The following is a 23284-nucleotide window of genomic DNA, read 5'->3' on the forward strand; positions in this document are numbered from 1 at the left end:
CACCCCTCCTTTCCCCCCTCCCCACCCCTCCTTTCCCCCTCCCCCTCCGGACCCCTCCTTTCCCCCTCCCCCTCCTCACCCCTCCTTTCCCCCTACCCCTCCCCCTCCCCACACACACCTCCCCACCCCTCCCCACACCCCCGCCACCCCTCCCCACACCCCGCCACTCCTCTCCCACACCCCGCCCCCTCCTCCCTCCCCCCTCCCCCCTCCTCCCTCCCCCCTCCCCCCTCCTTCCTCCCTCCCCCCCTCTCCCCTCCACCCTCCGCCTCCCCCCCTCCACCCTCCACTTCTCCCCCGCCCACCCCACCCCCCCGCACCCCACACCCCACCCCACACACCCCCACACACCCCCACCCACCCCCCCCACACACACCCCCCACACACCCCCCCACACACACCCCCCCACACACACCCCCCCCACACACACCCCCCCCCCCACACACCCCCCCCACACACCCCCCCCACACACCCCCCCCCACACACCCCCCCCACACCCCCCCCCCACACACCCCCCCCCACACACCCCCCCCCCACACACCCCCCCCCCACACACCCCCCCCCACACACCCCCCCCACACACACCCCCCCCCACACACACCCCCCCCCACACACCCCCCCCCACACACACCCCCCCCACACACCCCCCACCACACACCCCCCCCCCACACACCCCCCCCCACACACCCCCCCCACACACCCCCCCCACACACCCCCCCCACCCCCCCCACACACCCCCCCACACCCCCCCCACACCCCCCCACACCCCCACACACACACCCCCACACACCCCCCCCACACACCCCCCCCACACCCCCCCACACCCCCCCACACCCCCCCACACCCCCCCACACCCCACACACCCCCCCCACACACCCCTCCCACACACCCCTCCCACACACCCCCCCCCCACACACCCCCCCCACACACACCCCCCCCCACACACACCCCCCCCCACACACACCCCCCCCCCACACACACCCCCCCCACACCCCCACCCCCCACACACCCCCCCACACACCCACACCCCCACACCCCCACCCCCCCCACACCCCCCCCCACCCACACCCCCCACCCCCCACCCACACCCCCACCCACCCCCCACACACCCCCCCCACCCCCCACACCCCCCACACCCCCCCCCACCCCCCACACCCCCCACCACACCCCCCACCACACCCCCCACCACCCCCCACCACCCCCCACCACCCCCCACACCCCCCACCACCCCCCACCACCCCCCACCACCCCCCACACCCCCCCCCCACACCCCACACACCCCCCCCACACCCCCACCATGAAGGGTCTCGTCCGGAAACATCACCTTTTGTGCTCCTGAGATGCTGCTTGGCCTGCTGTGTTCATCCAGCTTCACACTTTGTTATCTTGTACATATACTGTACCTGGTTCAACTCAACTCAAATTAGGTGATAGCCATTCTCTGGTTAATTTTTCAGGGCAATTCCTTGACCTATCAGTGTCAACCTGCCTGGTTTATCTGTCAGTCATCATGAATTGGTGGAGCTCCATGAAAATGCCTCTACCAATCAGCAGGCTCCTTTCATACAGTGTAAATGTTGTTTTCTCTTTTTGGCATTTTTTGAATGTCCTGTTGAGTGCAAGACAGAAACCTTTGACAAAATATCTTTTTCCCAGCAATGGGAATGGAATTTCTCTAATAGAGTAGAGGACAGGAGAGATTATGATATAAGTATGTGATGGTCATGGTGCAAGCCCAAAATGAGTGGAAGCGAAATGAACAATTTGTCTAAAGCAACACAAAAACAGAAAATGCTGCAAATACTCAGTAGACCAGAAAATATCAATGGAGAAGAACAGAATTCACGGTTCAAGTCAATGTTCATTAACTGAGTTGCCCTTCATAGCTGTTGCCTGATTTTGATAATTTCCAGCATTTTTCTTTTTTTTCCGTTTTTTTTATTTCCAATATCTATTGTATATTGCTTTATATATGTGTCCAAAGAAGGTTTAAATTAAAGGACCATGAACAGCTGCTGGCCAAAGGCAAAAAGGAAAATGAATGAGAAATAAAAAAAATAGAAGGAAGCAAAATGGGGTTTAAGGTGTAAAGTTGTTGAATTCTGTGTTGGAGTCCAGATAGTGTAAATGCCCAATTGAATGATAAGACCAGAAGACGCAAGAGCAGAGTATGGCATTTGACCTTTCAAATCTGCTCAGCCATGTAGTGAGATAATGGCTGATCTGATCCTCAACTCTTTTTTTTTGCCTCTTTTCCCCCCTTCCAAAACCCTTGATTCTCATGCTGATTAAATATATTCATGAGATAGACAGATTTTCAATGATACAAGCTCAATTGGCCTCTGGAGAAAAGAATTCCATAGATTTCCTGCCCTCAGAGAAAAGAAATTCTTCTTCAGCTCCATCTCAAATGAACGACCCCTTATTCTGAGACTATGCTGTTTTATCCTAGCCTCTCCCACAAGGGGAAATAACCCTTTCACAACTAGCTTGTCAAGTCTGCTACATATTGTGTACGTTTCAATAAGGCCACCTCTCATTCTTCTATATTCCAACAAGTGCAGGCCCTATCTACTTAACCTGTCGTAAGAGAGCTTCTGCTTTCCTGGTGTGAGCCTTATGAATCTACTGTGGACTACTTCCAATGCAAGTATCTGTTTCCTTTGATAAGGGCCCAAAACTGTTGACAATTTTTTCCAGTTGTGGTCTGACTGGTGCAATATAGTTTTTGCAAAACCTTCCTACTTTTAAACTCAATCCTCTTTGAAATAAAGGCCAACATTCCATTTATCTTCCTTACTGTCTGCTGAAATTGGATGCTAGCTTTTTGAGATTCCATGAGGATTCCATCCCTGTTCCATACCTTTCTGCACACTTTCTCCATTTAAAAATGTACAGCTCACTTTATTCTTCGTCCTGAAGTGAATAACCTGTCCATAAAGATGAAGCTTCTGTTGATATGTACTGCAAGAGACTGAGGACAGGAAGATCAGAATTGCGAAAGATGCAAAATTACAATGGCAGAGAACCAAATGCTTGGAGTCAGATTTTTATTTCATACAGGTATTGTTGAAAGGCCACAGACCTGAAACATTAACTTTCTCATTCCAAAGATCCTGTCAGACCAGTTGAGTTTTTTTTCAATAATTTCAGTTTCAGTTTATTACAGTCACCGACTTGCCACGCTGTAAGAGGATCCCTTTCAGCTCAGCATATTTGCACCAACACTGTTTGAGTCCTGTAACCTTGTTTTCACTGTAACCCTGTACGTTTTATTCAAACAATTGTTTAATGGCTCTTAAATGCAACATTGCACATCTTGGCAGTACTTGACAGAATATAATTGCTCACTGTGGGAAGAAGTTTTGTTTCTTGCATTGCAGTTGGTCTTTTGCAAGTTACTTGATATCTATGTCCTTTCATTCCAGATTCTTTTGTGAGTGGGACAAGTTTTTTCCCTATCTACTCTGCCCAGACCTCTTGTAAACTACCATCTTAGCCTTCACTTCTACATGACTTCTTCATCTTCATTGCTGAAGTTTTTCATATGAAACTATTATTGTAAACCTGTTCTACATGTTTTCCAATTAGTTCACATCCTCCTCAAAAATGTGGCACCCTCAAATGCACAGTGTTTCATCTGAAGGCTAATTAGTGTTTTTCATGATCTCAGCGTAATTCCTTGATCTTGTACTCTACACGCTATTGAAAAAGATTAGGATACTGTATACTTTAATATCTCTACCTTCCACTTGACCTTTCACCTTTAATTATTTATCTATGTATACACCCAAGTCACTCTGTTCTTTCATTTTATTTTATTTTATACTGCCACTCTTTAGTATCCACTTTGCTGCTGTCCCTTTTAGTCGATGAGCTATGTTTTTGGCTCAGAGGTCTGCTATGTGCAATAGTATTAAATAACTCTTCGAAGTCCATGTTCATTGCATGTTGAATATTGCATTGAATTCTGTTTTCTCTCCAAGAAACTCTAGCAACTTCATTAAACTTGATTTTTTCAATAAGAAATTTTCACACTGGATTTCATTTTTTCTTTTCAATAGTCGTCCTAAGCCTTTAATATAATAATCATCATTGCTTAAATGTTCCCTCACTGATGTTTGACCTACTTGTTACACCTCATTCTCAAGAACCCTATCTAGTTGTGCTTCCTTTTCATTAGATTAGATGCATTGCTGTAGAAACCTCTCCCAAACATAATCTACAAACGCTTGTCCCTTCTGGTCTTTGATGCCACTATCTCAGTCCCATTGTAACTACACTATATTGTTTTAAACTGTCTGTAATAAGAATTGATATTGATATTGATGCCAGCAATTAATTTAACGTTCTAAATGACCAATTTCTTTTGAAATATCTGATTGTTTAGGAAAGTGAGCGCAAAGCATATAATCCAAGACCCTTCTGCAAAACTTATACTATGGACAAACAACCATTGAACACAGGAGAACAGAAAGATATGACTGAATTTTTCACTGACCTGATTACAAAAATTGAAGAAATGTCCCCTGAACTGGTAAATTTGAAATACATTTTTGTAGTTGTTTACCGCCGTAAATGGAAGGCCAACATTGTCTAAAAGTATCCTCTTGACTTTTTTTAAATTAGAAAAACACAGTGAAAAGCTTATTTGGAGGAGTTATAACAAATAATGTGGTGTCATTGGTAAGTGTACTTACCTTTTGAACATTCAGAAGTTAAGCATTTTTTAATTATGAAAATGAATTGTCTCTGATAAATACTAAAGTTGTAACTTTTTTTTTTGAATTCAGGATTGTGACCATGTTAGCCAGACAGCTGAGGAGTTCTACACAGTTAGATGCCAAGTGGCTGATATGAAAAACATTTATGTGAGTTACGTCTAACTTTCTAAAATGAAACAATGGAATATGTGAATTAACAAAGATAAAATTAAGATAAATGATTTTCAAAGGCCCCTAAAGTGGAAGCATTGCAAGACAGTTCACCATCCTCATCATAATCTCTCGTCACACTTGTTTAATATTTTCTGAATAAAATATACATGATGTTGAATAATGTTGTAGAGCCCTCATATTATTTTGACAATCTTAAAAATTCATAAGCGTCAGTTTTTGATTCTTAAAAATAATAACTCCTTTATAATTCACAGTCGTATTTCTTATCATAAGAAGTAGACTTTTTGCAATAGAAAAGAATGAGCATTTTAAAAAAGCTGTTCAGAAATATGTTGCTTTCTTATCACATCAGTATTTTATTCACCAGAAGGCAAAATATGTCATGATTAGATTATAATTGTAGCATACTTACTAATGTGAATTTGATTAGTGCTTAAAATGTCTTGAAGTCAATAGACCATGTTGTTAGTTGTACTGCACAATATTTATTTTAGACATATGTTTCTGACTCTGCTGTAGCCCACTTGGTAGCACTCTTGCCACTGAGGCACAAGCTTCCAGATTCAAACCCAACTCGAGGGTTTGCGCACAAAATTGATGCTAACACAGTTCAGTGTGGAAGGAGTGCTGCACTGTTAGAGGTACCACCGTTGGATGAGATATTAAACCAAGGCACCACTTGTCTGCTCAGATAGTAGGTGTAAAAGGTCCGATGATGTAATTTCCAAGAAGAGTAGGCAAAGTTTCAGTTATTTTGGCTGATATGTGTCCTTAAATCAGTATCACTAAAGAACAGATTATCTTATCCTGATCACATTGTGGAAGTTTGCTGTGTGCCTTCACTTCAAAAAGTACTTTTCATAAAGTGCTTTGAAATGTGTGGTAATTATGAAATGTGTATTATAAATATGTGTTTCACTTTCTAGGAGTCGCTTGACGAAGTTACAATCAAAGATACTCTGGAAGGTGATAATATGTACACTTGTTCCCAATGTGGAAAGAAAGTACGGGCTGAGAAAAGGTTCGATTTTGCAGCAAATATATTTACATACTTTAACTTAATTCCTCCACAGGAATGTCCTTCACTGTATGATATTTTCACATTGCTAAAATAAGAACGGAGTTGAATCTTTGTGTCATTCATCAGCAGTGAACATGCAAGAAACAAAACTTAGTGGTAATTTATTTCAACTATTTCATATAGCATGAAAGAGAGTACTGACTAATTGGACTGTAGTTAGCGTGGAGGTACAGCAGGAACTGCCAGTCTTATCTGATTAAACTCGTACCAGTCTAGTTCTCCTTAGTTGAGCATTTCCTTGAGGAGTGTAGCAAGGATTGACAGTCTCTACAGTTCACTGACTGCTCTTGGTCTACCTTACTAGTCTAAGTTAGCAAAGATTAACACTTCCTGCTGCAACTCATGCCAATCGTGATTCAATCAGCTGGTACCTTGTCATGCTGAACAAATTGCACAGGGGGTCAGTTAGCTTGGCTGGACAACTAGTTTATGATACAGAACGATGCCAGCAGTGTGGGTTCAATTGCTGCACTGGCTCAAGTTACCATGAAAGTCCCTCCTCCTCAACTTCTCTCCTCACCTGAAGTCTGGTGACTCTTAGGTTAAGCCAATGGCACTTGTCTCCCTTCAATGAAAAATCAGCCCTATGGTCTGGTAGGACTATGGTGACTTTACTTTTACCTTTATAATTTTCTATTCCCTTTTGTCAGCTTGGTTTCTTGTGTGTCAATCCTCAGTCTAGAGTTGGAGCGATGACCAAGGTCATGAGAAAGCACTATTAATAAAAGATTAAATGAGGACATTTGTGACAGTCAGTCTGGGTTCAGATAATGTTGAGTCCATTTGGGCAGAGGTTTGAAATAATATAGCAAGGGAAAGAAGACATTGGTAAGAGTAGTGTACAGACCTAAAAACAGTAGTCACTTTGTAGGAAAGGCTATAAATCCAACAAAAAATAGGTGTGTATTTAAAAAAAAGCAAAAATTATTGGTGATTTAAATCTTTATGTTGATTAGTTTAATCAAATTGGAAATGATAGCTACAACAAGGAAGCCATAGCTTTTTCAAGAGCACTAGGTCTAGGGAGCAGGCTATCTTGGATGTGGTAATGGGTAATGAGGCAGGTTTAATAAATTGTCTCAGTATAATATCCCCTAGTAAGTAGTGGTCATAACATGATAGGATTTAACATTCAGTTCAAGAGTGAGAAGCTTAGGATGGAAACAACAGTGTTTATTTTATAGGGAATTTAAATGAAATGAAGGTAAAGTTAGCTAAAGTGAACTGGTTGGATAGATTAGCAGGAATGATAGTAAGCAAGCAATTCCAGGCATTTAAGGAGGCAATTCATTACTTTAAGCAAAAATACATCCCAGTAAGGAGGAAAGATTCTGAGAGAAGAATAAACCAACCATGGCTAACCAAAGAAGTTGAAGAGAATATTAAGTTGAATGGAAAAGCATATAAGGCACAAAGTCAGTCTTAGCTCTGTAGATATGGATAAATTCAGAATCTAGCAAAGGAACGCGAAAAGGATGAAAAGATAAAAAGAAAAAGTAAACTACGAGATCAAACGAGTGAAGAATATAAAAACTTACAATAAGAGCACCTCTAAATATATAAAAAAGAATAAAGAGGTCAAAGTGATCTTACACCCTTTTGAGTCTAGGGAGATGGTTATGGGGAGCAAGGAAATGGCAGAATTGTAAAGGTTGATGATAAATATCAGTGTGACTGTAGAAGAAACTTCGGCCATCCCTTGAAGTATACAGGGAGGAATTAAGTACCGCCACCATCTGTAAAATATTGGACAAACTAATGGGGCTCAAGGCAATGAGTCCCCTGGCCCTTGTGATTTGTATCCTGTGATCCTAAAAGGGGTAGCTACAGAGATAATGATGTGATTTTTCCAAAAATATTTGGATTCTAGAAAAGTGTCAGAGGATTTAAAAACTGCTAGTGCTACCCCCCCTCACTCCAATTCAAAAAGGGAGGAAGCAAAAAGTGAATAACTATAGGCTGATTAACCTAACATCTGTTGTTGGAAATGTATTGGAATTAATTTTGAAGTAAGTAATAACATATTTGTCAAATTATAATCAAATCAAGCAGAGTCAGCATGGCTTCATTAAAAAGAGATCATGTCCAAGTAGTATTTTAGAGTTCTTTGAGTAAGTCTGAACTGGAGTGGGTAGAAGGGAACCTGATTTTGGACTCCCAGAAGACATTCAACAAGGTACCTCAGAAAAGTCCTAAGATAAGAGCACTGGCATTGGAGGTACCATATAGGTATGGATAGGGAAGTCCCTGATGGCAGGAGACTGTGAGTGAGGGCAAAGAGTTCTTTTTCAGGTTAGTAACCCGTGAACAATGGACAGGTATCAGTATTGGGGCCACAACTGTTTACAGTATATATTGTTGACTTTGAGGAAGGACGTGCAAGTACCATAGCCAGTTTTGCAGATTATACAAAAATGGATGGAAAAGCAGGTTGTGAAGGGTTAGAAACAGTTTACACTCTGATGTTTGTAGGTCAAGTAAGTGGGCAACAAGTTGTATAATGTGGCAAAATATGAAGTTGTTCATTTTGGAGGGGAGCATGAAAGAACAGAATATTATTTAAATAGAGAAAAACTGCAGAATGCTGCAACACAAAAGGGACGTGGTGGTACTTATACATGAAACGTGAGCTGTAGCCAGCAAATGATTAGGAAGGCTGATGAAATGTTGGCCTTTATTTCAAAGGGGTTGCAGAATAAAAATAGGGAAGTCGTACTGTAACTGTACAAGGTGCTGGTGAGACCACATCTGGAAAGCAGTTTTGATATGCTTATTTAAGGCAATATTATTTCATTGGAGGCAGTTCAGACAAGGTTCATTAGGATGATCTTTGTTATAGAAGGATTGCCTTATGAGCAAAGGCTAAATAGGTTGGGATTCTACTCATTGGAATTTAGAAGAATGGAATTTGCATATAGGATTCCTCAAGAGGCTTGACAGGGTAAATTCTGTTTCAAGTTATGGGAGAGTCTGAGACAAGAGGGCATAGTCTCAAAATAAAGAAGCACCAATTTAAGACTGATGAAAGAATTTCTTCTCTGAGGATTGAGAGTCTTTAGAACTCATTGCCACAGAGAGCTATGGGGATAGTATCTTTGTGTATGTTAAGTCTGAGAGAGAGTTGGATGGATAGATCGATTCTTGATCAGGAAGTAGGAATCGAGGGTTATGGAGAAAATGCAGAAAAATGGAAGTGAGAAATATCAGATCAGCCATGATCCTGTTACTTAACAACAGGCTTGAGGGGCGAAATGGCCTACTCTCAGCCCTATTTCATATGGTATGTTTATGCAGAGAAGCAGGCAGAAGGCAGGAAATTTATAGGTTGGTTAGCCTGAGCTCAGTCGTTGCTGAGATTTTGGAGTCCATTATTAAAGATGAGATTGCAGAATACTTGGAAGTACACAGTAAAATTGGGCTGAGTCAGCACGGTTCCAGCAGGTGGAGATCATGCTGACAGCACTGTTTAAGTTCTTTGAGGAGGTAACAAGCATGTTAGACAAAGTATAGCCATTGGATGTGATCTGTTTGGACTTACAGAAGGCCTTTGTATTTGCCTTTGTAAATACAATGCTGTCAATGTTAGCGTTTGTATGTTAATGTTTGTCTCAAGAAGGCCAGAATGCTAGAGCAGGGGTGTACTGCTGAGGCTGTGTAAGGCTCGGTCAGACCGCATTTTTGGAATACTATAAGCAGTTTTGAATCCCAAATCTAAGGAAGGATATGTTGGCCTTGGAGGAGGTCTAGAGAAGGATTACAAGAATTATCCTGTGAATGAAGGGCTTGTCACGTAAGGAGTGGTTGAGGACTTGGGGTGCGTAATTGATCGCGTTTACAAGGATGGGGGTGGATCTGATTGAAACTTAGAGGATACTGAGAGGCCTGGGTAAAGTGGGTGTATAGAAGATGTTTCCGCTAGTAGGAGAGACTAGGAGGGCACAGCCTCAAATTGAAGACTTTTAGAAGTGAGATGAGGAAGAATTTCTTCATCCAGACGGTGGTGAATCTGTGAAACTTGTTGCTGCAGAAGGCTGTAGAGGCCAGGTCATTGAATGTATTTGAAACAGAGACAGATAAGGCCTTGATTAGTATGGGGATCAAGAGTAATGGGAGGAAAGCAGCAGAATGGGGTTGAGAATGTTTCAGACATGATCGAATGACGGAGCCAACTCAATGGGCTGAATTGCTTAATTCTGCTCTCATATCTCATGGTCTTATGGATAAGTGGAAGCTTACAGATGAGTGTAGGGGAGGCAATGGTATTATCGCTGGACTCTTATTCGAGAGACCCAGGTCATGTTCTGGGGACATGGGTTTGAATCCCACCACCGCAGACGGTGGCATTTGAATTTAATAAAAATCTGGAATTGAGAGTCTAATGATCTGAATCCACTGCCAATTGTCAAAAAAAAATGATCTGGCTAACTAATGTCCTTTAGGGAAGCAAATTGCTATCCTTGGTCTGGCCTACATGTGACTCCAGAGCCTCAGCAATGTGGTTGACTTGTAACTGCCCTCTGGGCAGTTAGGGATGGGTAACAAACAGTGGCCTAGCCAGCTATGCCATCTTCCCGTGAATGAATAAAGGAAAAAAAAGCTGAAAGGTTTTGACTTTGTTTCTGTCTCTTTTGAGCAACATTTAGGCTCTGTACCACAACCAGTTAATTGTATTTTTAAATCAATAAGCATGAACATTCAACAGCGTAATTGATAATAGTTGTTGAGTAATAAAAATCGTTGATCTTTGGAAAAACCTGTGTAAACTGTTTTACGTATTATGGAATGATTCCAGTGATGTTACTGTTGTAGTATTTTCTGCTGCTCCACACTGCGAACATGGTTTTCCAGCTGCAACTTTTATTTGTGTGAAAGAGGAAAACGTGTCGATCAAGAATGGATTTCTTTACATGAGAAATTAACTGTATTGACTTTTACATCAAACAGAATTTCTCATAAAGAAAAACTAACACAGACCTGCACTACCAATGGATTTAGTTCCAATGTCCACTTGGAATGAAAGATATGTACATTTTTTCCCCACATGATTACTTCTTTTTGTGTCTGTCACAGGGCTTGTTTCAAGAAATTGCCTCGAATCTTAAGTTTCAATACCATGCGTTATACTTTCAATATGGTTACAATGATGAAAGAAAAAGTCAATACGCACTTCTCTTTTCCTCTGCAACTTGACATGACTCCTTACACTGAAGATTATCTTATGGGCAAAAATGACCGCATAGATGGTACTGTAATGGCTTTATTTGGTTTAACAATACAGCTTCACTGCAAATAGAGATGATGTGTCAATCGCCTTTCTCTGATTTTTCTTTGGTAACTGATTTGGTGGTAGTTATGGCAGTTTCCAAGATATAAACCAGTTTCTTTGAGTTTCAGTACTTCATGCTAATTGAGATTTTCTTTTGATTGTTTTGTACATGCTGAAATTGAGCTTTTGATGCAAAATGTTAGTGTTATGCCTATACTTTTTCTTTTAGTGGGTTACTACAAAGAGGTTAATTTTGAATCATCTTTAAAAGGATAAAGGAAGCTAGATGTAAATCTGTTCAATGTTCTCTTCTAGTCCTTGCTAATGCATGCATTTTTGGTTAAAATGTAAAATGTTGTGTTCTTGAACTGTCCAGAAAATGTACCTCATGGCCTATCATAACTTGGCAGGAAATATTTGAATGATATTTACCTTTGTAGAGTTTGAGATATTCATGTCTTCTACTATGACAGAATAGGTTAAAAGACTGCATGCTTATGTCCTGGAGTTGTATTTTGATCAGTTTGATGCTGCTACATTCTCATTGATAAAGAAACGTCCAATGTTGAATTAGTTGGAACACAAGTCTTTTTTACTTTTTTAAAAAAAACTGTCACACTGAAGTAAACTTTGTTTTTAATTGTCATTTTAGGTTTCAAAGAGAACGGTGAAGTTAAACAAAGTGAAAGCTTTGAGTATGATTTGATAGGCGTAACCGTGCACACAGGGACAGCAGATGGAGGGCATTATTACAGTTTTATCAGAGATATTGTGAATCTTCATGCTTATAAAAACAACAAGTGGTAAGCAGATGTTTATAGTATCGATGTTCATGTTAGTTGTATAGGCTCCTTTACCATTTCATATTTTCATTGTCCAAAAGTTGAAATTAACAGTACCTTTTTTGTTGGCTTCATGCCAATTAAGTGAAATTGCATTTAACATAAAGACATGTTAAGCTTTCCAAATAACAATAGGTAAAAGAGCTAATACCATTTGTTTTAACAGCTGCAGTTTTTAAACCTTTTTAGGTATCTATTTAATGATGCTGAGGTAAAACCGTTTGATTCTACCCAACTCGCCTCTGAATGCTTTGGTGGAGAAATGACAGTAAGTTCTAGTTTTTTTTCTAAATGTTTCAATCAGGAAAGTGGCAGGATTGCTCATTTTTTGGCATTTACTTAGCTATCCATTTCAGGACATTATTATGTACATTTATTTAGGGTTAATTTTAATGAACATTACCATATACGTTTAATATCCAGTTTTAAGAAGGCTGGTGATTTTGGGGCTTTGCTGCTTGACTAAGAAGTTTGTTTTTGAAACTGGATTGACAGCACCATTGATCAAAATAATGTCTGCCATATCTAAAATATCAAAATGTTTCTGGTCTCCCAAGAGTTAGCTACTTTAATCCAGGTTGGAAAAGGTACTGCATTTAATATCAGTGCTCTGGAGCAAGGCGGGGAGTTAGCTGTCATGGTTCCTGCAGCTGATTGATATTCAATGATCTCCGCTGAACTTATTTGAGTTTATTATTCCCAGGGGAGGATGGGATTAGGATCAATTTTTCCAACACCCTCAAGTCCCAAGCAAGTAGCCTGCAAACTCTCATTAGACAGTCTCTCTTATAGAAATGTTTAAAAATGTCGGATTCCTGAATGGATGGGAATCAATCCCTTCAGGTGAGAAAGGGAGAAGCCTCGACAGAAAAGAGTTCTCCTTTGCCTATATTTTATTGTGAAACAAGATTATCTTTCATGCAATAAAATGTGAGGCTGGACGAACACAGCAGGCCAAGCAGCATCTCAGGAGCACAAAAGCTGACGTTTCGGGCCTAGACCCTTCATCAGAGATGAACGGTCTAGGCCCGAAACGTCAGCTTTTGTGCTCCTGAGATGCTGCTTGGCCTGCTGTGTTCGTCCAGCCTCACATTTTATTATCTTGGAATCTCCAGCATCTGCAGTTCCCATCATCTCTGATATTATCTTTCATGCACATTCTTTTTGATAGAAATTGCCCACATATCTGATTTTAAAAATGTAAATGCCAAAACCAATTTGTAACAGTATATTGAATTATGCTATTAGTGTAAAAGATCTTTATTCTTTTTGTTGCTTTGAGAATTTATATACAAAATAATTTTGATACTTTTGATTATCCTGTAATCCTGATCTCACAAGTATTCTCACTTTGCAACATTCTGTACAAGCAAACTTATACATTTTAAAATAGTGTTCATTAATCAGTGCTATTGTTACTTAAGCCTCTTCATGACCCCACTCTGACATCACTTGAACTTTGCATCTTCTCCAGCTATTTGATGCAATCGAGCTTGTTTGCCATCTTCTATTTGGTATCCAGGTACCATGTTTCTGTGCAGCAAACATAGAGTACCTCAGGGCTTTGCTTATGTTTCTTGTCAACTTTCATGACTTTGAATTATGCAAAAATTTATTTTTTTTTATTTTGTTTAGACCAAGACATATGATTCTGTCACTGACAAGTTCATGGATTTTTCCTTTGAAAAGGTAAATCTTTTTGGAGAATATTCAAAATATTTTCACGTTTTTGTTCGGGAATCAGGAGCCTTAACTGGTACTTTGCAATATTTTATACTTTTATACTAACAAATTGTGCATGGGTGCAGATATGGGCAGGGTTCTTAATAAGTGCCTTTTCTCTGCCTTCACAAAGGGGATGGATGATGCAGTCATTCCAGTTAAAGAGGAGTGTGAAGTATTAAATAAAATTAACATAACAAGGGAAGTACTGGAGCTACCAACCTTATTGAAGGTGGATAAATAACCAGAACCAGATTAATTGTATCCTAAGCTGTTAAAGCAAGTCAAGGGAGGAACAGTGAATGCCGTAAAGATCAGTTTGCAATCCTCATTACTGGCAAGATACTAGAGAATTAGATCATTATTCAAAAAGGGTATAAATGAGAGAATTGTCAGTCTGACTCACTGGTGAGCAAATGACCAGAATCAGCACTGAGAGACAGAATCAGCTATTGCTTAGAAAGGCACAGATTGATCAGGAATAGTCAGCATGGTTTTACGAAGTGAAAGTCATGTGTTACTCAGTTAAACATTTGAGGAAGTAACAGGAGGATTGATGCAGGTAGGGCACTAGATGTTGCCTACAATATTTTAGTAAGATTTTAGTAAGACATTTGACAAGCTCCCACATGGCAGACTGGTCAAAAAAATTTAAAGCCAATTAAATAGAGGGAACATTACAATTGGACCAAAAATTGACTCCGTGATCAGAGACACAGGATAATTGTTGACAGATGCTTCTGTGAATGGAAAGTGATTTCAAGTGGTGCTCCACAGGGTTGAGTGTTGGATCCCTTGCTGTTTGTGGTATGTATGAGTGATTTGGACTTGCATGTGGGAAGCATAATTGGGAAATTTGTAGGCAATGCAAAACTTTGTTAGGTAGTGATACTGAAGAGGATGGCTGTAGGAGTTGGTGGCAAAATGGCAAATGAAATTCAACCTTTATGCATATGGGGAGGGTGAACAAAGCAAGCAGATACTCAGTAAACAGGACAATAGTAAGATGGGTAGTGAAGATAAGAGACCTTTAGATGTGTGCCTACAGCCCCCAGAAGGAAGCAGAGGATGTTTGAGTTGCTTTCCTTCATTGGGTGAGGCACTGAATGCAAAAGAAGGGGTGTAATGCTGGAACTACATAAGGTGCTGGTTAGACCACAGCTGTGATTTTGTACCCTTTTCTGGTCACCAGATGACAGGAAGGACATAATGCTTTAGAGTTTGCAGAAGAGGTATACAAGAATTTCCCAAAACTTGAAACTCGCAGAGAAAGCATTGAATAAGCTATGATTGTTTTCTTTGAATGAAGGAGACTGAGGTGTGACTTAATTGAGCTGCGTAAAGTAGTGAGGGGTTTAGGTTAAGTGGACATGAAAGGCCTACCCCAAGCAGAGTGGTCAGTTACCAGGGGCCACAGATTTAAGTGATTGGTTGAAGAATTAAAGAGGATGTAGGGAAAATCTTTTTAGCCAGAGAGTGATTGGACTAACTGTCAGGTTTGATGGTTGAGGCAGAAACCCTCAGTTCATTAGAAAGGAACCTGGATCTGCAAATGAAGTGTTGTAACTTGTAAGTCATGGTGTTGGAAAGTGGAAATAGAATGGATAGCCAGTTTATTCAGGCAGTGAGGCATGATAGGCTAAATAGCCTCTTTCTGTGCTGTACTTTTTCATTTAAAAAAAAATTTTCTTTCTTTCTCTTCTGCCCCACTCTGAATCTCCAAAAACCCCATCAGTAATGAGTAACTGTCTAATCCAGGTAAATTACAATAATAAAGGGGAAAGGCCTGCCAGTGTCAGAATTAAAATGTTCGCTATCAACTACTTAATGAAATAAAAAGCTATATTTGTTCATTTAACAGAGATAAATGTAATTCATCTGCATTTTTTCCATTCTAATGTGAAAACAAATTTCATCCATAAATTGTAAATTTTGTTTTGGAACTGTCCTGAAAAGAATGTAATTGCAGTTCTGTTAATGAGATGTTTCTGTTGCTAATGATCTTCCATTCTGTCACGTGATATTGACTGACGTTGAACATAAGAACTAGGAGCAGGAGTAGCAGTTTGGCCCTCCGAGCCTGCTCCACCATTGCCAAGTGGAGTAAAGATTAAGGACTGAGATCAAGCAAGGTGCACTTGGAGAATGCTGTAGGAGGAAGGTGGGCTAGAGAGAGGGAGGGAGAGAATTGTGAAGGAAGGGAATCAAAGGGTAAATCATGGTTCATTATCCAGTAATGTAATCAAGCTTTCTTGAAGCAATAGTTGGGGAATAAAACACGAACCTCATGGATGATTTTGTTAATTGGACAAATCGTTGAGGCTGTAACAGATAGTTGCTGAAGAAAGGAGACTGATAATGTTGCAGCTGGAAATAAATAAACTGGGTGCTTCCCTACAGCAGTAGAGACTCTGGTTACCTATGCATATTTTCTAATGACCCAGTAGAAGATGACTTGCTTTGTGCCTGTTGATTTATTGAGGAAACCTCTAAGGGAGGTGATCAGAGATCAGATTTTCTTTGTATTTTGAAGAGAGTTAAAGTTTCTGTTTTCTACTAGTGAGCTGCATGTCTTATATTGGGATCTTTGCTTGTGGAGATAATGGACATGAATTTACATTTCTTAATCACGCATATTAATTACAGCTATATTTTGATACATTGTAGATACATACAGGTCAACTTGGTGTACAAGATAACTTGAATTTGATTTTTGGCCCCAAAAGTTACTTTTTTTTTGCATACACTCAACCTGACTTGCTCATGTCTTTCAGCCGCAACATGCTATAGTTGATTTCATGATCAGTTTCAAGTTTTCAACCCACAGATGTATGTTTCACTCACTAACACTTTGTAATAATTGGTATCAAGGAATCAAACAAGCATTAAACGCTGTATTGCACAGATAGCCGCAAGATTAAGATGTAGCTGACAGAGAATTAAAGCAGTGGACTAAGGAGTGACATATGGTGTTTATTTTGATTAAATGTAAAATATTGCATTTTGGTAATACAAAAAGGACTGGACTTGAACAATTAATCGTAGGGCCTTGGGTAGTATTATGGAACAGAGAGACCGAGGGATTCAGGTATCTAATTCCTTGAAATTTGCATCACAGGTACACAGTGTGGTAAAAAAGGCATCTGGCATATTTGCCTTCCTTGCAGAGACCTTTTGAGTATAGGAGTTGGGATGTCATTTCAGGGTTGCATAGGACAATAGTGAGGCCTCTTCATGTCTGGTCACCCTGTTACAGGAAGGCTATTATTAAACTTGAAAGAGTTCAGAAAAGATTTGCCAGGACTTTGCCGGAGATGGAGGGTTTGAGGTATAAAAATAGACTGATAAGGCTGGGACATTTTTTCACTAGACCATAGGAGGTTGAGAGGTGATGTCATTGGGGTTTATAAAATCATGAGCATAGATAAGATGAACGACGGGGGTCTTTTCCTTAGAATGAGGCAGTTCAAACTGGGGGACATTTTTAAGGTGAGAGGAGAAAGATTTTGAAAAGAACGCAAGGGGCACCTTTTTTACACAGCATGCTTAGTTTATGGAATAAATTGCAGAGGAAGGGGCGGATGCAGGTTACAGTTACAATGTGTAAAAGTCATGGATAAGTTCATGCACAGGAAAGATTTGGAAGGACATGGGTCAAGCACAACATGGGTCTAGTTTAGTTTATGAACGTGGGTGACATGGACTAATTGGACCGAACGATCTGTTTCCATGCTGTTCGACATGATGACAAATCAAGTTGGTGATCATCCATGCCAGTGGTTCATTTTTATACTTGGCATATAAGTGAACTCCTGTTTTTGGAGTGACTTTAAGGCTCTTTAAGCTGACAGCCAGCTTTAAATGTTTCATTAAATTGTAGAATACATCTGCTGTGAAATGGTTATTTATGATCAAACATGACAAATCTGTGACACTTCTTGGAATAAACAGAAATGATTTGTAAATTTAGTATTGCATTTGGTTGAGGATTTCTGTTGTTAGCCACAGGGACAGAGAATTCATGATGGGCAGATTTATACGCATGCTGGTCATTGGACTGGCAATATTGCCATTATTTCAATGTACAGATCTCCATCAAATGGACTAATGTTGATTTGCAAACTAGTATAGTCACTAAATATTGATCATGAATAAATCTGAGTTATTTGAGAACTGAATAATTTTGATGTCATGATAAAGCCATCTGCAGGATGAAATTTACACTCTACGATGTACCCACCCCACTCACTGACTGGCGTGTTTATCTAGGCGGTCCTGTTGAAAGAGGTGGTGGTACTTAAATCCTTGGATTTAAATACAGCATTGGATTTAAACTGGCAATTATTTTATTTGAAGGCAAAATAAATTGGCTTGGATAAAATTTTACTTTAAATGGTTACTTGGGCTTATTTCTAGACCAGAGCGGAGGTTGTTTCCACCTAAACATAATCCTGCACAACAACTTAACTAGTTGATTTCCTGTGACACAGCACACCAAGGCACGGAGTTGTATAACTCTCACCTGTCTCATGTTTATATGCTGCTGCTATTTTTATTTTCCTTTTGGGCCCTATCGTTTTCTTCTTAATTGTGCTGCCACTTCTTTCAGTTTTTTTTTGCCTGACTCGCTTATTCCTTTTTAGGAGGTGGGCGAGAGTAAATACCTTGGCTTGAGCAGTTGCCTTTTTCTTTCTGGCAGTCACTTCACTCACCTACTTCCTTCCCATTATCCCCAACCTTTACATCTTCAAACCATCTCTTTGTTCCTGGCTCTTGCGATTTCAACCCACATCCCACTCCTCCACAAACCTTCCATTCATATTACTTTGATGTCATTCATCCCACTCCTGACCCAGAATCCACAATTGTGCCACTCCCAGCCTAGACTAGTTTCTTGAGTGTGAACGCCTGGAGCCTTGATTGCCTCTAACAATTTCCTTCTAAATATTTTTCTTTGCTTTCAGTTTATTTAAAAAAGAAATGAAATAAAAGATGGTTCACCTTTCTCTCTGCCTCTCTCTCTGCTTCTGATCCAACATTGATAGAAATTAGAATTGTAGACTCACTGGTATTACAACTGATCTTTTCAGTCAGTAAATCTCAAGTGCATAATTATTTGGCTTCAGAATTCAACCAGGATTCTTTTTGAACATTGGAGGTATGTTAAAAATTTTGGAGCATTTTCTTTCCTCATAAACCCTTAGTTTAATATACTCCTTAAAACTTTTGGGAACACAAAATCTGCAGCAGGTAATTATGATAGAAAACATTTTTAATCAGTCTCTATTTTGCAAAATGACTGGAGTTCAAGAAGGAAATCCCACAAGTGGAACTGATGGCACCTCAGCAAATTTTATTTTGGATAAGCCCTTATTGTTGAATCGTAGAAATTTTATTTCATGAAAAGCTAGTGCCTGAAGATATTTTTTGAACCATTTTCAATTAATATATAGGACCCTAATGATACGTTTATGCCACTGCTATTGAAATGCTGTAACCGTAAAATAACAATAACTGTGGCACATTCAACATTACAAATATTCATAGCACCATCTAAGAGCAACAGATTTACTTAAAAATTTTCAATCAAACTGCACCCCCTGTACAAACTAACCTGTATTGGTTATATACATTACCAAAGGAAAAATGTCTGCGTTTTTACTCGGCTGATGCAGTATTTTGATTTTTAGACACACAGCGCGTACATGCTGTTTTACAAGCGTGTTGACACAGAGGAAGAAAATGGGAAGGAGTACAGCTTTGATGTTTCACCAGAACTTTTAGAGGTATTGAGATATTTTTCTGACTTGTTGACTATAGTTTATTGGAAAACGTAGATGGAAATGTTTGGAAGTAATGTTTAACTTTTAAAAAAAAACACAGAACTGTGGACACTGAAAATCTAACACAAAACTGACATAGCTGGAGAAATGCAGGCCTGGCAGCATCCGTGGAGAGAAAGCATCAATGTTTTGGGTTCTGAAGAAGGCAGATTCACTGCACCCGAAACGTTGATTCTGCTTTAGGTCTACAGATACTGCTGGACCTGCTGGGTTTCTCTAGTTATTTCTGTTTTTGTTTTGGAAATAATGTCAGTGGTAATGCAAACATACAGAAAGTGCAGAAGCATTCAATGTACTTCATTATTTTAATTGTACACCCTTGTTTTTCCTGCACATCCTTTCTAATAATGCTATCTCCCTAGGAAGGCAAAAAATCCTATGCCACAAAAACAAATTGCTGGAAAAGCCCAGCAGATCTGGCAGCATCTGTGGAGCAATTTCTATTTTTGTTGCTGATTTACAGCATCCAGAGTTCTTTAGGTCTTTATTTGGAAGTAAACCAGTGGCTGATTTCAGAAAAATTCTAGGAAATTCTTCTATAACCCCTAAAGGTGAAGTGCAATTGAATTTCGTTAAACACATCAGATCTCCTAAAAGCTCTACATTTCTTTCAACTAAACAATTCTAAATTTAAAATGTGATCTGTGTACATTTCTCGGGTCAAGAATCATCAGAATAGACAGTGAAGACTCTAACCAGAAGTCTTATGCCAACCTTAGATTAATCATAGTTTTTGTCTTGAGCTATTAATATCTATTGTGTCATGACAAGCTGCTAATGAATTTTGAGGACAATTATCTGATCACCTACTCTGCTAAACAGTGGCCCTTACGTGAGTTTAGTAAGAGACTGGTATTGATTTGGGGAGGGGATTTGGGGTTGGTGAGGAGGAGCTCTGTGAGTTGAGGATGTTGGAAACTATTTGCTGGAACAGCGTAGTAAGATGGCTGATTACTAAGCGGTGGCAAAAGCACTCTTGTTCCCTCTGATTCTACAGAAAAGCTTTTGTAAACACTTTTACATAAGGAAGATTTTAAAAAGAGAGTTTTTGGCTACATAGCCCGTGAAGATTCCTAGGTTGAGTAGGTTCTTGGGTTGAAATGCTGTCCTTTATTTATTTTCTAATTAACTTGTTCAGAGATGCTATCTTACACCTCTGGAACAGGATGGGTTTTGAACTTTAGCCTCGTGGTCCAGAGGTAGCGACGCTACCTGCTGTGCCACGAGAACCATGGAAATCATACCCCTAGACAAATAGCCACTGACCTCATTAGAAAATATAAAAATGTTGTAATCAGCCTGTTCAGAGGTGTCGTTTACGAGCAGTACAGGCAGATCACAGTAAGCAAGGATGTACAGATCAAAAAATCATAGGGGTATACAGGTTACATTGACAGGTGTGCGCCCGGCAAGATTAGTGTTAGCAAAGTCAGTATTATTTGAAGCTAGAGAGTCCATTCATCTAATAGCATTTGGAAGGAAGCTGCTCATGCATTTGTTCAGACTTCCATACCTTCTGCCTAATGGAACACGTTGTAGGAGATCATTACAGGAGTGGGATGGGTCTTTGATGTTGGCAGCCTTTCTGCAGCAACAAGATGTGTAAATGGAGTTCATGGATGGAGAATTGGCTTCTGTGATGGTCTGGGCTGTGCACACCATGTTCTGTAATTTCTTACTGTCCTAGGCAGAGCAGTTGCCATACCAGACCGTTATGCACACAGACAGTATGCTTTCAGTGGTGCATCCATAGAAGTTGGTGAGGGTCCTTATGGACATGCTAAATTTACTGAACTGCCTGATGAAGAGGCATTGTTGTGCCGCCTTGACTGTTGCATCTATGTGGGAAGTCCACGACAGATTGTCAGTTATCATCACTAAGGAACTTGATGCTCTCCACCCTCTCAACCTCCATTTCGTTGATGTAGATGTTCTCCTCCTTTCTTTCTGAAATCAATTATCAGTTCATTAGTTTTGCTGACATTGAGAGAGAGGTTGTTTTCATTGCACCAAGTCACCAAGCCCCGCTACACCCACCCCGAACTTTCTGTATTTTGACTCATCATTGTTAGATATCCCTCCCACTACGGTAGTGTTGTCGGCAAACTTGTAGATGGCGTTTATTTGGAATTTGGCAACACAGTAATGGGTGTAGAGGGAGTAATGTGGGGGCTGAGGATGCATCCTGCGGGTTTCCAGTACTCAATGTTACTGTAGAGCAGGAAGAGTTACCTATCTTTACTGATTCCTGTCTGTTATGACATACCTCTAGAGCAGATTGGACCTGAATCCACACCACCTGGATCAGAGATAGGGACACTGCCACAATGCCACAAGATGTTTCATTACGACTTTAGCTATTTTTAATCAACCTGTTCAGACACTAATACACACTTCTAGAGCGAATGGAACTTGAACTACAGTTTCTTGGTCCAGATGTGGGCCACTGCCACTTCACCACAGGATACCTTGTTACTACTACTTTTCTAATACCCTGACTTGTTACCACATACAAGTGAGCAAAATTCCCACCACCAAAATTACTGTGATTTATTTTGCTTTTTTTTTTAAAAGACTAGTAACCACCACCAGTAAAAACACCCATGTAGCCAATTTAGTATTTACATGCAAACCATCTAAAGTGAAGGGGCAGGAGGAAAAGGGAAAGAGTCCCTTATTACTACTTGGAGAGTGTACCTGAAACAGCTGTTACATTCTTTACAAATGAAAATGAAGTGCCTAATGCCTGTTTATGACGATCACCAGGGAACAATATTTGTCGTTTGAGGCCCATCCACTTGAACTAATTTAAAAGTAGTCTACAAGCTATCATTTGTTCTGAATTACAATAGCGTATGTATATTTGAAGTTAATTGTTCCATTTAAGCCCTTTTCTAGATCGTAAATGAAAATGATATTTACACACTCGATCTAAGTCTTACACAGGGGCTTGAGCACAATAGTCTACACTGGCACTAAAATATGGCCCTTTGAGAGCAGCATACTGATATTTGGATCGGACAATTAACCAGATCTCCCTCTACCTACTTGGTTGGATGTGGACGATCCTATGCCACTTACTTGAAAAAGAGGAGGAGAGTTATCCCTCCTGCCCTGGCCAGCATTCATCCCTTTAGTCAACATGATTTTCTGATCATTATTACATCGTTGTTTGTGGGAGTCTACTGTGTGCCAATTTTGCTACACTCTTCTAGTAAGGATGGATGGATGAGGGCGTAGAAGGATGGGTTAGTAAATTTGCAGACGACACTAAGGTCAGTGGAGTTGTGGATAGTGACGAAGGATGTTGTAGGTTACAGAGAGACATAGATAAGCTGCAGAGCTGGGCTGAGAGGTGGCAAATGAAGGTTAATGCAGACAAGTGTGAGGCGATGCACTTTGGTAGGAGTAACCGGAAGGCAAAGTACTGGGCTAATGGTAAGATTCTTGGTAGTGTAGATGAGCAGAGAGATCTCGGTGTCCATGTACTCAGATCCTTGAAAGTTGCCACCCACGCATGCAGTGTTTTAGCTTTTATTAATAGAGGGATGGAGTTCTGGAACCAAGAGCTAATGCTGCAGCTGTACAAAACTCTGGTGCGGCCGCACTTGGAGTATTGCGTACAGTTTTGG

General features: G+C 40.4%; 1 protein-coding gene across 1 annotated transcript in view; it reads left to right on the top strand.

Moving 5' to 3' along the window:
• The window catches only part of usp34 (ubiquitin specific peptidase 34), a 329850-nt gene that overhangs the window by 224890 nt on the left and 81676 nt on the right, over positions 1–23284 (top strand). Inside the window, exons 44-53 of the mRNA XM_059648851.1 lie at positions 2972–3063; positions 4391–4537; positions 4630–4686; positions 4794–4871; positions 5825–5919; positions 11050–11222; positions 11898–12048; positions 12277–12355; positions 13723–13776; positions 19500–19595. Coding sequence (XP_059504834.1) covers positions 2972–3063; positions 4391–4537; positions 4630–4686; positions 4794–4871; positions 5825–5919; positions 11050–11222; positions 11898–12048; positions 12277–12355; positions 13723–13776; positions 19500–19595 — 1022 coding nt within the window. The remainder of the gene's footprint in view (positions 1–2971; positions 3064–4390; positions 4538–4629; positions 4687–4793; positions 4872–5824; positions 5920–11049; positions 11223–11897; positions 12049–12276; positions 12356–13722; positions 13777–19499; positions 19596–23284) is intronic.

This window comes from Stegostoma tigrinum, chromosome 9, assembly GCF_030684315.1.
Source record: "Stegostoma tigrinum isolate sSteTig4 chromosome 9, sSteTig4.hap1, whole genome shotgun sequence".
NCBI lineage: Eukaryota > Metazoa > Chordata > Chondrichthyes > Orectolobiformes > Stegostomatidae > Stegostoma > Stegostoma tigrinum.